Genomic DNA, 16,027 nt, shown 5'->3' with positions numbered 1-16,027 from the left:
CACCTTGGCACAGAACTGTCATTTCTCTCTTCTTGACTATATGGTGGGGAGGAGAAGAATTTGGACAGCTGCTGTGGTAAGGATACAAAAGGGAAGGAAGGAAGGAAGGAAGGAAGGAAGGAAGGAAGGAAGGAAAGAAGGAAGGAAGGAAAGAAGGAAGGAAGGAGGGAGGGAGGGAGGAAGGGAGGGAGGAAGGGAGGGAGGAAGGAAGGAAAGAAGGAAGGAAGGAAGGAAGGAAGGAAGGAAGGAAGGAAGGAAGGAAGGAAGGAAGGGAGGGAGGGAGGGAGGGAGGAAGGAAAGAAGGAAGGAAAGGAGGGAGGGAGGAAGCGAGGGGGAAAAAGAAAAGAAATGGGGAGAAAGAAAGGAAGGAGGGAGGGGAAATAAGGAGATGAAAGAAATAGAATTAGGATAGATAGAAAGAAAAAAGATGAAAAATAAAAAAGTGTAAAAAATCAGAAAAATGTGAGAGACAGACAGATCTTTTTTAAAAATCCAAGATTGAGGATGGGGTGGGGGGAGAGAAAAAGAGAGTGGATGGCATTTAGTTGCCATATGGATACTCTGTCTAGCTTCAAGGTCTTTGGTGTGGGCTGGAGGAGGACTCCAGACCTCTCCCATCCAAACCAAAGCAGCATTAAGCCCCCCACCCAACACAAAGCTATTGAGTCTGCTGATTAACTGGGGCTGAGCAAGGGAGAGACATCTTGTGACCAGAGTTAGAGATTTCAACAGGACTGAAAAGATGATGAGGACTGGACCAGGGACTTCCTGGATGAAGGAAGCTACAGTGTTTTGAGATTGAATTTCATGATAGCCCAAACTGGCCCATTTCTTCTTCACATAGGTTTCCTCATCATCCATCTAGCTCATCAGTCATCCAGGGTTTTTCCCATAGCTCTTGGAGACCTTGGATCTCCCTGGGCTGCTGCCCTAAATTGCTGGCTTAAGGAAGACTGCTCTTCATCTGAGTGCAAATGATGTTGATGATGATAGCCCCTGCCTACACACACACACACACACACACACACACACACACACACACAGAATATCCCCAATCCTTTTTGTGCCTGTCTTCTGTCCTGGAAGCAGAACTTATATGTTTGCCAAGACTTGAGGGCAAATGTTGCTATTTAAGTTAAAGTTGCCAAAGGTTATGCAAATGCTAGCCTTGGCTGACTTTAGCCAGGTCTTGCCTGGACTCTTAGCTCAGTTGCCTCTGAGATAACTGACTCCTGAAGCATCCATTGGGCCACATATATCAAAGCAGCTGTTGCTGCAGACCAACCCTTTCCCCACCCCCGTCTGTATCTCCCTTTGGGAGAACCCTGAACCGGTTCCCCTCAGAGCCAGAGACAGAAAGCAGCCTCCACTGGTCTCCAAATGGTGGCCAGTGACCTCGGCATAGCTGAAGGGAGAGAAGGTCCGTTTCATCCCTGAGGAAAACATGACCCCTGAGCCTACGCCCAGAAGTCAGAGCAAGACAAGACGTGCGGCATATCCTCAACTGGCCGCTAGGAGGCTGGGAAGTGCAGCTGCCTCTTGGAGAGACCAAGAGCCAGGTGATTGTAGGATGGGGGGTAGAGGACCACAGGGAGAGGAAAGAACACTGGCAAGGAGGGAGCCTTGGAGCCTCCCAGGGCCCCCAGGCAGAGAGGGAGCAAAAGAAGCTGGTTTGGCCCCGAGGTTCTTTTAGTGGAAGGTGAGGCTGTTGAGTAGGTGCTACCAAATCTGTGATAAAGCTCAGAAAGCCAGATGAAGGAAGGAAGAGAGGGAAAAGGGAAGGAAGGGAAAAGGAAAGGAAAAGAGGGAAGCATGGCTAGAGAGGGGAGGAGAGAAAAACAGGGGGAAGAGAGGGAGGAAAAGAGGCCACTGAGGGAGGAAAGCCCAGTAGCTTCAGCCCCCTCCCCTTTTCTGGATGACTGAAAGAGGTAATCCATTTCTATGATGGAATCTAGCATGCCTGGGAGTTGAGCCCACACATATGGTGCTGCTTTGGTGAGTCGGGCCTGGGGCCTCTCTGGTGCTTGGGTGCCTGGTTGCTCTCCCGTTCAGTTAGCCAGCTCATCTTTCTCTCTTTTGCACAGTCAGGGCCCAGCTTGAAGACAGATTCCGCCCTCCCTCCCCTGCCTGAAGTGACCCCCAAAACCAGAAGCTGTGCTGGGATGGGGATGGTGGTGATCCTCCTGTTCCTCCTCCTCCTCGTCCTCCTCCTCCTCCTGTTCCTCCTCCTTTTCCTCCTCCTTGAATGCTTGGAAACTGACAGCTCCGTCTGGCCTCATTCATGGATTAGAACAAGAAGTCAACTGGGCAGGTATCATGCCTTGCCTTGGCCAGACATCTGCCCTGAAGGTGTTGGGGGGTGGGAAATGGGGGGGGGGGAACATTGACGTGGCTCCTAATGAGAGTTCAGCAAAGCTCAAGACAGAAATCCTCTTGCCGGTTCCACAGAGGTACAGGGCAAGAAAGGCACCAGCGTTGACCTTGGCTGGCACTCTGTGCCAATCCCAAAGGAGCAAATTTGTGTGTGTGTGTGTGTGTGTGTGTGTGTGTGTGAGAGAGAGAGAGAGAGAGAGAGAGAGAGAGAGAGAGAGAGAGAGAGAGAGAAGAAGCCAAGTTAAGCTGCCTGGTGAACTGCTTTTCTACTCTGAATACGAGTGACTCTTGGTCTTTGTCTGTCTCTATGTTTATCTCTGGTTTGTCTGTCTGCCTGTCTCTCTCTCTCTCTCTCTCTCTCTCTCTCTCTCTCTCTCTCTCTCACACACACACACACCCACCCACCCACACACACACACACACACGCACACACACACACACACACATACACACACACTATTATGTGAGTTTCCATAGCTCTATACCAGATGGGGTCCATTAGAAACCAAAGCTGGGGTGACTCTGTGGTGGGAGTGGGGGAGGGAGTGCTCTGCTCCGAGTGACTTTTCTTTGCCAAAACACCAGGACACCACAGTCCCCTGCAAAACCTTCCCATTCCTGTAGGACCAGGTGGCCATATTTTCAGAAAGAAAGAGGCTTGAAAGGGAGAGTGGAAGGGAAGAGAAGGAAGGGAGGAAGAAGAGATGAGGAAAGAAGATAAGGAAGAGAAAGGAGAAAGGAAAGGGCAGAGAAGGGAGGGAAAGAAGGAAGGAAAACTAAAGAAGGGAAAGATGGATGAAACGAAAAGCAGAGAAAGTAAAGGAAGGCAAAAGTAGGAATGGAAGAAAAGAATGTGAAAAGAAATGGAAATGAAGGGAAGAGAGGAAGGGGGAAGGAAAAAAAAGAAGGAAGAAAAATCTAGAGAGGTCTATGTGGGCACAGCAAGCTCTCTCCAACCTGAGAGTTTTGAGTCTGTTTCCCCTGGGTGAGGAAGGGAGGTGGGGAAGGGCTGGCAGGGGCCAGGGAGGAGACCACGTGTGCTGGGGTCCCTCCTTCCTAAGGTCCCTGGCAAAGAGAACAATGTGCTAGAGGCTCATTGCCCCTGCTGGCCAGGGGTGGGGGTGGGGAGGAGGTGGAGGTGGGGCGGAGGCTCCACTTGCGTAAAGAGGAGGGGGGGGGGGTCAGGCACTGGGGCAGATGCTGGTCGGGGGCCCCCAGGAAGGGCTGGAAGCCTGTGGAGCTGGGCTTGGGGTTGGAACCTCCACCTAACTGCCAGGTCAACTCTTTGGGCCCCGGTCGGTGTTGTTACCCTGGCATTGTCATGATTTCATCTGCAGATGTAAGTGGGATTTATTGTAACAACAAATATAGTGATGTCAAAACCCAACCTTGGATTAAAGCCGGCAGCCAAAGGGGAAGTGTATTAATTTCCAGCCGCCTCGCAGGCCAGTGCCTATTAGACGGAGCTATTCTTCAGGCCCCCCCATCAGAATTAATCATTGGGAGTTAATTTGAAGCTCAGACAAGTTGCTGTTAATTTAGTGCAGGGAGGACGGGATGGAATAAAAAGCTGAGGTGCTGGCCAGGCCTCGTGGGTCTCATTAATCAGCCAGCTGAGACGGCCTGGCTTGATTACAATTTGCAAAAAAATTCATTAGAGCCTGGGCGATTGACAATTTTTCTCTCTGCCTGTGATCTGACTCATTAGGCAGCCAAATGAAAGCCGTGATGATGGTGATGATGACAGCCATCAAGCCCTCTCCCTTGTTTATCTTCTCCCTTCCTCCTCTTCCTGGCTCAGTGGTCTCCACTTCTGGGCACTTTCTGCCTCTCTGGGTGTTCATTCTGCCTCCCTGTCTCTGAGGGACTGGGAGGGCATGGGGGAGGGGGAAAACGAATTAGCCCATGCCCCCGGTGAGTATTTGGAGGACAGTTGGGTTCCGTTGCAGCTCTCCGTGATGCCCCCCCCCATTTTATTTCCGATGTGAGATTGACAGATTTCCTTTCACACTTGGGGGTGAGAGAAGGTGAGGAAGGAACTCAGGACTCTGGACAGTCCCTTGATTTTGACTTCTGGTTTCTCTGTCTTCCCTGGAGAAAGAAAAGAGTGTCTCCGGGCTAAAGAGAACAGAAAGGGCTGTGGCCCGGGTCCCTGATTTTTGGCTGTCCCTGTGAGTGTCCCCCCCAAAGCCACTAAACCCGGAGAGCTGTACAAAGCACGAAGGGATGTTTCCCGGCTCTTCCCCCAGCCCACGAGTCGGGGAGGCAGCTTGTGGAGCAGCTCCAAGCCTGGGAAAACTGGAACCCTGGGAAACTAGGTGGAATCTAGAAGGGGCTTTGCACCTGTCCGGCGGCTTCCCCTGGAGTCGGGCGCCTGCCTATCTCCCTTTCCTCCCTCCCTCCCTTCCTCCCTCCCTCCCTCCCTCCCTCCCTTCCTTCCTTCCTTCTTTCCTTCCTTCCTTCCTTCCTTCCTTCCTTCCTTCCTTCCTTCCTTCCTCCCTCCCTCCCTTCCTTCCTTCCTCCCTACTTCCTTCCTTCCTTCCTTCCTCCCTCCCTACTTCCTTCCTTCCTTCCTCCCTCCCTCCTTCCTTCCTTCCTCCCCTCCTTCCTTCCTCCCTCCCTCCCTTCCTCCCTCCCTCCCTTCCTTCTTTCCTTCCTTCCTTCCTTCCCTCCTTCCCTCCTTCCTTCCGTCCTTCCCTCCTTCCTTCCTCCTTCCTTCCCTCCTTCCTTCCTTCCTTCCTTCCTTCCTTCCTTCCTCATTCCTTCCTTCCTTCTTTTCTTCCCTCCCTCCCTCCCTCCTTCCCTCCTTCCTTCCTTCCTTCCTTCCTTCCTTCCTTCCTTCCTTCCTCCCTTCCTCCCTTCCTTCCTCCCTACTTCCTTCCTTCCTTCCTTCCTTCCTTCCTCCCTTCCTCCCTTCCTTCCTCCCTACTTCCTTCCTTCCTTCCTTCCTTCCTTCCTTCCTTCCCTCCTTCCTTCCTCCTTCCTTCCCTCCTTCCTTCCTTCCTTCCTTCCTTCCTTCCTTCCCTCCTTCCTTCCTCATTCCTTCCTTCCTTCCTTCCTTCTTTCCTTCCCTCCCTCCCTCCCTCCTTCCCTCCTTCCTTCCTTCCTTCCTTCCTTCCTTCCTTCATTCCTTCCTTCCTTCCTTCCTTCCTTCCTTCCTCCCTTCCTCCCTTCCTCCCTTCCTTCCTCCCTCCTTCCTTCCTTCCTTCCTTCCTTCCTTCCTTCCTTCCTTCCTTCCTTCCTTCCTTCCTTCCTTCCTTCCTTCCTTCCTTCCTTCCTTCCTCCCTTCCCGCCTGCCTGCCTGCCACCCTTCTCTTTGGATGGAGCAGAGCCTCTCTCCCCGGCCGCGCCGGCCTCTTTACCGAGTGGGGCGGTGGGCCTGGCAGGCATCCCCCGACGGCAAGGTGGAGCCACTTGGGCCATACCTGGCGTCGCTCTCCAAGCCACGCTGCCGGGTCTGCCTCGCTGAGCCGGGGCTGCCCAAACCCAGGCTGCCCCCGAGCCTGAGCCGGCGAGTTTACAAACCAGAACCCTGACCTTCTTGTGAAAGGGGCTGGGGGGGGGGGGTGCTGAGGAAGAGAGAAGCATGCAGGTCTTTGGCACCAACCGCATCCAGGGGAGCGCTGGCTTCTCCGTGCGCCTTGGTGAGGGCGCGCAGGTGGTCTGGCCGGAGAGCCGCGGTCCTGGGCTCGTCCTCAGATCGCAGCCGCCGGAGCTATTGGAGCAGTCGTTCAGACACCGGGCTTGTTTGAACACGTCTTTAGTCGCTGTGAGGCCAGAGAAGGAGCTGGCCGGCCGTGCAGGGCAGAGGAGACCGGCCCAGCCAGCCCACTCGGGCCCCGGACTGGGTTTCAGCTCAGACTGGGCTATGGTGGGGGGCCAACATTCATGCCTCCTTTTCTCGCCCCGTAAGACCGCACCTGCTTGGGGCGCTTACTAGCCATGCGAATCACTATAACCCGTTAGGTTTCTCTGGATAAAGGAAAAGCTCAGCGGCGAGCAGGCTACTTCGGACTTAGACGCTGAGACTGACCCTTGGGGCTGGCAGCGTCCGAGTCTGGGGGCAAAGCTGGAAGCCGGGCGCTGCCTCCCAAGCCTCCTCTCCTCAGCCCTGGGAGGCAGCTCGGCCTCTCACCCCCAAGCATGAGACGAAGGGGGGGGGGGCGTAAGGGATGTCAGCGGGCTCAATGAGGCCCGAATCCTGTCCCGGGGCCCGACTGGCAGAAGCCCGGGCCGCCGCCGGCTGGCCGCCCCGGCGATGCTCCGCAAGCCCTCGGCGTCCACAGTGGCATCTCCGGACCAGCCGGGGGGGGGGGGTTCTCCAGGCTTTGCACAACTCCTACTCTAGATGCCAGCGGCTGGCTGGGCGGGAGGCCTTGCACCCATTCCTCGCCGTCTGAATGCTGTCCCTCTGCCTACAGAGGCTCAGACAGAGCCACAGACACGCAAGGCTCGGCCGGCCCGGGGCCCGTGGCAGCCGGATTTGGACCGCGGTTTCTGCTGAACAGCTTCAGATTTTTCTGGAGAGAGGAGGGGGCCCTGCCCCCTGCACTGAATGACTAATGTGGGCGGCTCGAAACTATTTGTCAACTCGCAAGCTGGCCCGAGTGAAAGGGGAAAGTGGGGGGGCGAGATAACTGGGGGATGGAGAGAAAGTGAAAGACACAGAGAAAACAGTTCGTTCCCGAAAGCTCTCAAGGCAAACCTAAGAAGAGAAAAGCAAAAATACGGTTCCGAGATCTGGTATCAAAAGCAACCAAGCCCAGGTCTCTCCCTACATGTTCTGGCAACCTCTGTCCAAAGCCCGGCTGGGCCTTCCCTGCATATATCATGGCCCAGACGCCCCACTCGAAGAGGGGGAGGGCGGGAGCGGGGGGTGCAGGAAATAATCAGCTGGCGTTTATAGGCTGCATCTGCCAGGGCTGGGAGCTTAGGGACCGGCCCCAGGGGTGAAACATTTTCCAAATCATCATTATTTGAAGACGGCCGAGCCCTCCCCCTAGAACTTTGCTGAATCCATTCCCCTCAGAGGGAGAAAAAAAGGTCAGCACCCGTCCCAGACTCACTGGGGGCCTGGGCGGAAATCACTGCACCCAGAGGACCTCAGGCCCCCTCCGCAAATCAGGGACTCGGGATAATCTGGGCAGTTGGCTTGGCCACTGTGTGAAGTCCAGAACGTACAGATTCTCGTTCTGCTTCAGAGCGGGGGATAGGGGCGTTCAAGGATTCTAAGCAGATCTCCAGTCTTAGGGCTAAAGCCCATAGAGGTAGCACCCCATTTCCTTCCTTCCTTCCGCCTGCATCCAAAGTTTTCCAATTTGCTTTGTTTAGCCCCAGCCCAGTTGAGACATGAAGATGCCTCTTAGAGCGAAATTCTGTCTTTTCCTCAATGGACAAGGTAACCCAAGGCAGTTCCTTAAACACTTGGCCCCCACCCCAACGCGAGCTCTCAGGAGCCATTACCCCGAGGAAAGTCCCAGGAGAAACCTGTAGGGGTTAAGATGGATTCCCCAGGGCCAAGGAAAGACTCGGATTCTGGATAGACTCAGAAGGTCCCGGATTATATTCTTTTTTTCCTTTTCTTTTTTATTATTCACAAGACTGAGTTTGTTTAAATTCCATAACTTATAAGGAGAGAAGCTACATTGAAATAAATTAAACACAACAGAGACCGACGTGCTTTCAAACATGGCTTAGTGAAGGATAGGCAACTCACACAGAGAATGCCAAGCCAGGAAAACGAAAACAAACAACCCAAAAAAAAGGTTCCCTTGGGCACCCTCAAAATATCTGCCCCTCAGCCAACTCGGAAAACCTAAAAATAAAGGGGAAACCCCAAACATTTCTGTTTCCTTTTACCTTTGGAAAAGCAAGGAAGAAACCCAAATACAAAATCAAAGGTTGGCTTGTGCATACCGCAGGTTATCGGCTTGGGTCTTATCTCGGTGTCTTCTGGAGTGGAAGACCTTCATGAAACCGGGGGAGTTGGTCCCATTAGTCCAGAAACATCCTGCAGCTGAGATTCGCTATAGAGAGATGAACTATATACAAAGCAACATAGAGTAATACTTAGTGCCTCTGTCCAGACTCCGGCGTCCCCCCTCCTCCGAAAATAGTTTGTCAGCATTGTCTGAAATGAATGTCTTCTCCATCGGCTCGCTCGGCCCGACATCCACCTCTCTGGCTTCCGGGCAACGCCTGGTTTTCCAACAGTTCCGAGGGTCGGCTGGGACTCTGCTTTTCTTCGGTTCCTCCTTTGTCCCGATTGGTGTGTGTGGGTGTGTGTGTGTGTGTGTGTGTGCGTGTGTGTGTGTTCGGGGTCTTGCCTCTCCTGGCACCTGCTAGGGCTGGGGACTGGGGAGGTCGGGGAGGGCCCCGGTGGCTCAGGGCCTGGCCTGTTCCAGCTGTTGATGCTGACTCCGGATGGCAAACCGACTGACGTGCACCGGAATGGGGACGACGATCTTGGGGTTCCGAGAGGGCTCCCCGGTCTTGGAGTTGGCGTTGCCGGCCTTGACCCGTTTCCATTTGGCCCTGCGGTTTTGGAACCAGATTTTCACCTGCACCTCGCTGAGTTTGAGCGCGTGGGCGATCTGCGACCTCTCGGTGAGGGACAGATACTTCTTACAGTGGAATTCCTTCTCCAGCTCCAGGAGCTGCTCGCTGGTGAAGGCCGTCCGCCTCCGCCGGTTCTTGCCGGTGGACGTGGTGCTGCCCGAGCTGCTGCTGCTACTGCTGCTGCTGCTGCTGCTGCTGCTGCTGCTGCTGCTGCTGCCGCTGCTCTGGGGGTTCTCCTCCAGGGCCGTGGCCAGGTCTTCTTCCTTGTGGGCCGCCTGGCTGGGGAGGTTGTCGTCGGAGCTGTAGTCCAGGTCGCTGTCCATGGAAAAGCTCTCCTCTTTGCCCTTGGAGTCGTCCTCCCCTTTGGCCTCGTCTTTGCCCGGGCCTCTGATGGCCCCCACTGAAACCAGAGCAGAGGGCCGATTCGTTACCTTTCCCGAGTCAGCCCTGCCGGCCCGCGTCCGCCCCTCTCCCGCGGGGGACTTCCTCTTCTTCCCAGGAAAGTTATCTCCCCTTTCAATCCCCTCGCCTGGGCAGCAGGGAGACTGCCTGGCAGGGGGCGGGCTGGGACTGCTCTCTTGGGTTTCTTTTCGTTTTTATTTGGGGGGCAGACGTCGACCTTAGGGCACGGCCCCCCGAGAGAGGGGCGCCATGGGCTGGGATCGTGCCGCCCCCCGGGTCAGTCCGCCTCCGACCCTCCCCTCGAAGGCGAGTCCCCATTCTCTCCTTTCCTTGCACCCCCCGCCCCCACTAAAATCTCCCATCCTCCGGGGTTGCTATAAACCCAGTCGCCGCTGAGCTCTGAGCCCGGGGTTTGCCTTCTTTGTCAGCGGGCAAGGAGGGGACGGCGTCCGCCGTGGCCCTCACAGGGGAGCTGGCAATGGGAAAAGGAAGGGCTTCTCCCTTCCGGGAGGCCCGAGAGGGTCCCTTCTCTCCCCGCTGAAGGATGTTATGGGCTGGGCGGGGCGGGCAGAGGCTTTGGGAGAAGTTGGGAGGCAGCAGCCCAGGCCCCCGACTCAGCTCGCTGTCCTGGGAGCCTCCCTCGGGCCGTGCCCCCAGGAGACTGCCCGGGCTGTGGGTGAGCCCGGGCCGTGGAGGCTCGGCTCCCTCGGGCCCTGTGGGGGACTCCTGCAGCCCCATTCCTGGCTCCCTGGGGGTGCTGACGGACGCTCAGCATGCCGGCCCCGGGGTGCTCCCTCCCCGCCAGCCATGCCCGCGCCCGTGCCAGCTCTGTTCTGGAGCTTCCTTCTCCGGACCTGGCGAGCGTGGCGGGCAGCAGAGGCGGTGGGGGGGGGGCCCTCCCGGCCCTGGGGGGGGGGTCCTTCGCTCGGTTCAGGCTCCGGCCCCCGGCGGACCCTGCGCCCTCCCCCGGCCCGGCCCCCCGAGCCTCCCCCCCCGCCCTGGGGGCCCCGAGCCCCGAGCCCCGGCGGCCCCGGCGGCCCCGGCGACGAGCGGGCGACTCACCGAGGGAAGCCTGCACCGCCTCGGAGGCGGAGAAGGCCAGCAGCGAGGTCTCCTTGGCCAGGAAAGCCTTGGCCTCGTCGGGGTCGGCGGGCAGCCCGTCCGCCTTGTCGAAGGCGCCCGGCAGGGCCTGCGGCGCGAACTTGCGGGCGGCCTCGGGGGGCTGCGGGGCGGCCGAGAAGCCGCCGGGCAGCGTGGCCATGAGCGTGGAGGTGAGCGCCATGCCCTGCGCCAGGCTGGAGCAGAAGCCCGCGGGCAGGCTGGGCAGCGGGTGGGGGGGCGCGGGGGGCAGCGCGGGCTGCAGCGGGGCCTGCGGGAGCGCCGGCGGCGGCGGCGGCGGCGGCGGCAGCACCACGGGCCGGTAGGGCATGAACATGGGGTAGCCGGCGTAGACGAAGTGGCCCGGGCTGGGCTGGGGGGGGCTGCCGATCAGCGAGTCGATGCTGAAGGCCGAGCTGCTGCCCAGCGGCCGCTGCATCATCATCGGGGGGGCCGGCGAGGCGCCGCTCATGGGGGCTGCGGGCGGGGGCCGCGCCGGGGGCCGGGGCCGGGGCCGGGGGGGGGGGCGGTCAGCGGCCGGCCTGAGCCATGGGCGGCCGGGGGGGGGGGGCTGGGGGCTCCGGGCTGACCGCTGCCCGCCGCGCGCTGCCGGATGGACGCCCGCCTCGGGGCGCTGCCCGCTGCCCGCCGCCGCCGCCGCCCCGCCGCCCGGCCGCCCGGCTGCCGCCAGCACCTTTAAATCGCGCTCTGCCTCCTCATTCACATTTTGCCAGCGCCGGCCCCGGGCCCGCCTCACGTGGGCGCCCGCGCCGCTCCCCATTGGTCGGGGGGCCGGAGGGGGCGGGGCCGGGCGCGGGCACGCCCCCGTCCGCCCCCCACCCCCGCTCCTCTCGGGCTCCGGCCCGGGCTCCCGGCCCCGGAGGGCGGCGGCGGCGGCGGCCGGGGCCGCAGCAAACTTGCAGCCGGCCGCAGGGCCCCCGGGCCGAGGCCCAGAGAGGGGCCCCGCGCCCCGATCTCTCGGGCGGATTCGGCCGTGGGGAAGAGGGAGGCCGGAGCGCCCGCTCAGTTGAGGGGAGTCCCAGCCCCCGCTCTTCCTGGCCAGCGGAGGAGGCCGAGGCCGGGGGGCCAGCCCCTGCCCCCTGCCCCCCGCCCCAGCTGGCCCGCCCGGCTTCCCTGCCCCCCAGGGGCCCCGGAGCCCGGCTCGCCTCCTCCTCTGCCCTCCTGGGGGGCGCAAGAGCTCCGGGCCGGCCTCTCCCGGGGACCAGCCGCTCGACCCCCGACTTTCCTTTCTTTGCGCCCCCATTTGCTTCCCCCCCTCTCCACCCCCCCCCCCAGCACCCGCAGCGAGGCAGAGGAAGGGGGGGGGGCTGCAGCCCTCGCTCCAGACGCTCCGACCTGAGCGGAGGAGAGCGGCCCGGGGTGGGCGCAAGTCTGAGCCCCTTGGGAAACGGGGCCGGGCCCGCAGGCAGGAAGGCCGGCTTCCGCAGCCCGGGGAGGCGGCCTGGCCGGGCCTGGGAGCTGGGGCCCCGCCGCCATGCTCCCGCAAGGAAGGCGCCTCGGGAAATGGTGCTGATTTCAGGACGACCTCACCCCCATTGCCCGAAATTCAAGACCCCCACAAATGGGGGGGGGTATTCCATGAGCCAACCATTCCACCTCGAAAGCAACATCGCTCCCTCCCTCTCTCTGTCTCTCTCACTCTCTGTCTCTGTCTCTCTCCTGTCTGTCTCTGTCTCTCTGTCTCTCTGTCTCTCTGTCTCTGTCTCTCTGTCTCTCTGTCTCTGTCTCTGTCTCTGTCTCTGTCTCTGTCTCTCTCTCTCTCTCTCTCATCATTTTATGGAAAAGGAAGAAAAGCTGAAGCCTTAATGAGGAGTAATGGGAGAGAGAGCGAGGCCTCCCAGGATGTGGCTGGGAACCGCTCCCAACTTCCCGGGGCTGCTGGCCCCAACCGCCTCTAGTTCTCTGCGCCCCCCCCCGCCCCCCGCCCCCCCGCAGGCACCCGGCAATTTTTCAGTAAGAAAAGGAGCTAAGATACTGAACAGAATGAGACGGGGATGGGGGCGTGGAGGGTTCGGAACCTGCGGCCCTTACCCGACCGCGGAATGGGAAGATAAAGACAGATCGATATTCATCAACTAATCAATCCCGCTCTTTCAAAAGCCTCTTTCTTTTTCTTTCTTTCTTTCTTTCTTTCCTTCTTTCTTTCTTTCTTTCTTTCTTTCTTTCTTTCTTTCTTTCTTTCTTTCCTTCTTTCTTTGCTTCCTTTATTCCTTTCTTTCTTTCCTTCTTTCTTTGCTTCCTTTATTCCTTTCTTCCCTTTCTTTTTTTCTTCCTTCTCTTTCTTTTTCTTCCTTCCTTCCAACTTTCCTCCCTCCCTTCCTTCTTCCTTCCCTCCCTCTTTCTTTTCCTCCCTCCCTCCCTTCCTTCCTTCCTTCCTTCCTTCCTTCCTCCCTCCTTCCTTCCTTCCTTCCTTCCTTCCTTCCTTCCTTCTTTCCTCCCTCCCTCCCTCCCTCCCTCCCTCCCTCCCTCCTTCCTTCCTTCCTTCCTTCCTTCCTTCCTTCCTTCCTTCCTTCCTTCCTTCCTTCCTTCCTTCCTCCCTCCCTCCCTCCCTCCTCTTCCTCTGCGCCAACCCTGGGGACCTTTGGAAGGGGAGGAAGAGATCCAGGCTCTGCTCGCCAGACACGGGCGGCCTCCCCCCAGCCTGAGGCTTGGGCATCTCCCCTGGCAGCCCCGGTGAGGCGACTCTGGAGACCCCTGAGCTTGCTGCCAACGTGAGGCAGCTTCTCCGCCGCGGCCGCTGGCTGGCCCTGGCCCCCCTCGCCCCCTCCAAAATCGCGCCGTGGAGGCGGCGTCCCGGGGCAGCCACCGCGCCTGGGAGCCGCAGGAACTGCTCCATTGGCACGCCGCCCGGGCACCCATTCCCATGGCCAGGGAGGGGCGGAGCAGCAGGGGTCGGGAGAATAAAGATGTTAGGTTTCCTAAGGAGGGGAAGTAAGACTTGTGCCCTTGCCCCCCCCCTCCACCAACCCCCCCCCCCCCCGGTATCTCCAAATCCAAGGCCAAGGGCCCGCGCGTGTTGGGGCTAAGCCGAGCCCAGATTTGGTTCCTTCGGACTTTGCATGGATTTAGTTGCACTTCTCCCATGCCCCCGCCCCGAGGTGCGCCGGGGCGCAGCTGAGGAAGCCACCCATGGCTTGGTCATTTTCTCTGGATTTTTCCAGATCGCCCCAATGGATCCATCTCTATTGTTCCCGAACTTTGGGCGCCCGGGCGACTCGGCGGGGGCTTTGGGGAGGGGGGGTCCTTGTGTATCCCAAGGTCTTTCCCAGCCGGGCCCAAGGGCGGCAGGATGGGACGGCGGGTTAGTTGCTCCTCTAAATCGGCCAGCGCGATCCGAGGGCCCCAGAGTCCCCCGGCGGGGCATTTATTAGGGGGCCTCTTCCTCGCCTGCATCGCGGCAGTATTTCCCCACCTAATGTTTAACTGCTTAGAACACGATGGCTGGGGCCATAAAAGCAGCTTTGTGTCGCGCGGGGACTCCCAGGCGGCCCGGCCCGGCCGCAGCTCGGCGGCCTCCGAGCGCTCTTGGTTGGCAAAACCCCAAGCACAGCCTTCTTCCTTTGGCCTCTGGCTGAGGAGCCGAGTCGGGGTACAGGTGCCACGCTGCGCTCTCCCCGACCTGTGACCCTGGGCCCTGGGGAGGGCGGGGGGCACTGCCCTACATCCAAGCCCTGGCCTTGGGGGGCAGGATGTTGGCACGGCTGCCATGCTGCTCTTTGGGCAGCATAGAGTCCAGACGGGCTGCGATGGGGAGCGGGGAAGGACCCCTCCTCTGGCTCCAAAACCAAAGGACAAGACAAGGCTTCCTGCCGCCGACCCGGATGAGGATGCTCTTGAGTCCCATGGGTTTGCCTCGTGGGCGCTGTCCAGTTTCGTTAGGCGCCAGAGGCCTCCCTTCCCCCCTCCCCTAACTTCTCACCTGGAGCCCTGCTCGTGCTGGGGATGGGGCCTCGGGGACCACGTCAGGCTGCGTGATTTGCGGGGCAGCTCCTTGACCAGATGGGCCTGAGAAAGCCTGCCTTCTCTCCTTCGGACTCCTGGGGGCCTGCCCTGGAGGGCTCTGGGGGCCCAGGGCGAGCGGCAGACTCCCCGCATGCACAATAGGAAGTCAGCTGGCGACTTGGTCAACGGAGACCCTTCTGGCCTCTGTTTCCCCAGTCCGTCCTGGGAGGAGGAGACCTGGGATGCGTGGGGCTCTCCAACCCTCCCCTAACTGCCCCCTGGAGGCCTGGGCAGCCTCCGGCCTTCCCCTCCCCTGGGCTAGCGCGTGGGCCCGGAGCCTCCAGCACCCTCCAGCTTGGGGCTGCAGGAGACGTCGCGGGTAATTAAGTTGTCTCGTCTCCAGGCTGCTCCGGCCCCGTCGGCCGGCCGCTGGGAGGCCGGGGGGGGGGGGGGGGGGGGGGGGGAGGTGGCGTTTCAGTGCAAAAGGCTCCGAGGCCGGCGGCCCAGCCGGAGGAGCCCGGGAGCTCCCCAGAGCTGGGCTGCCAGGAGGCAGGAAGGAGAACGGGAGCCGGGCCGCCGCCGGCACCGCCGCCGGCACCACAGCCGGCTGCCCTCTCGGGACTGCGGCCTGCCTCCTTCCCTCTGGCCCTCGGCTAGCCGCGGTCGGGACCCTCCCCTCTCGGAGCGCTGGGCCAAACTCGGAGTCCTGGGCCGTCCTGGGACCTGGGCCCGGTTGGGGCCTTCGCCACCCCGCCCCCCCGCCAAGCTAGAACAGTTCCACAAAGGGGTTCTTGTGTGAAGCGCCCCCCTCCCGTCAGACACACCAATTTGCAAGTAGCCAAAAGCATTGAAGCCCTCGTCTAAAAACCCCCAGTATGTTATTCAGGCCTTTTTTCCCCCTTTAAATCTGAAAGCCCCCAAATAGACTCCATGTGGCCAGAAGCGAAGTCAGCCCCTGGCTCGGGCTTTGAAATCGCTCCAGCAATTATGTAAAAGAGCCATTCACTCGCGGGGGGAATTAGAAGGGGGCTCGCCTGCTTCCCTTTCATTCCGGGCCTCTCATGTTTGGCTTTTCAAAGGCCTTCCAACACGAGGGCTTTCTCGGGGACAAAAGGCGGAACAAAAAAAAGGCCCCAAACTTGTAAATTGAACGTCAAGGGAACTTTAAACAATTTAAAGCCCATAAATAATGATAAAGGGGCCTGGCAAAAACGGCAAACCCATTCAATTAATAGAGTTTCCCAAGCAAAGATCAAGTGCTCGCTAGAATAAGAGTCTGCCCGGCCTATTCTTCGCTCTTCGGGCGCCCGGGGAAGGCGGCCCATGGGGCGCTGGCCAGTCAACCCTTGGGGGAAGGGGAGTCGAGGAAGCGGGAGCCCCGAAGTTCCCAGGTCTCTTTGTGTCTTATGTGTCTGTATGTGGGGGGAGCATTTTTTTTTAAGCCTGGGGAGACATGCAGGAAGAAGAGGATGACTCTTGTGGTTACACACACACACACACACACACACACACACACACACACACACACACACACACGGTGGGAATGGTGACCCTTTCTAGCCAGAAGGGTGCTCCGTCCCTCCCACCCTCCTGCCCTCCTGAGTGAGCCTGGGCCCCAGCTGCATGGTCGCCT

General features: G+C 59.4%; 1 protein-coding gene across 1 annotated transcript; it reads right to left on the bottom strand.

Moving 5' to 3' along the window:
- Positions 1-8,756: 8,756 nt before the first annotated feature.
- GBX2 (gastrulation brain homeobox 2) lies at positions 8,757-10,876 on the bottom strand. The gene is made up of 2 exons (XM_074190447.1): positions 10,396-10,876; positions 8,757-9,331 (listed from the first exon to the last, which is right to left on the bottom strand). The coding sequence occupies exons 1-2, from the start codon at positions 10,874-10,876 to the stop codon at positions 8,757-8,759; spliced, it is 1,056 nt and encodes a 351-aa protein (XP_074046548.1).
- Between the last annotated feature and the right edge of the window lie 5,151 nt (positions 10,877-16,027).

The sequence above is a fragment of the Macrotis lagotis genome, chromosome 5 (assembly GCF_037893015.1).
Source record: "Macrotis lagotis isolate mMagLag1 chromosome 5, bilby.v1.9.chrom.fasta, whole genome shotgun sequence".
NCBI classification, from domain to species: Eukaryota; Metazoa; Chordata; class Mammalia; order Peramelemorphia; family Peramelidae; genus Macrotis; species Macrotis lagotis.
This window is presented reverse-complemented; position numbering and strand designations above follow the sequence as displayed.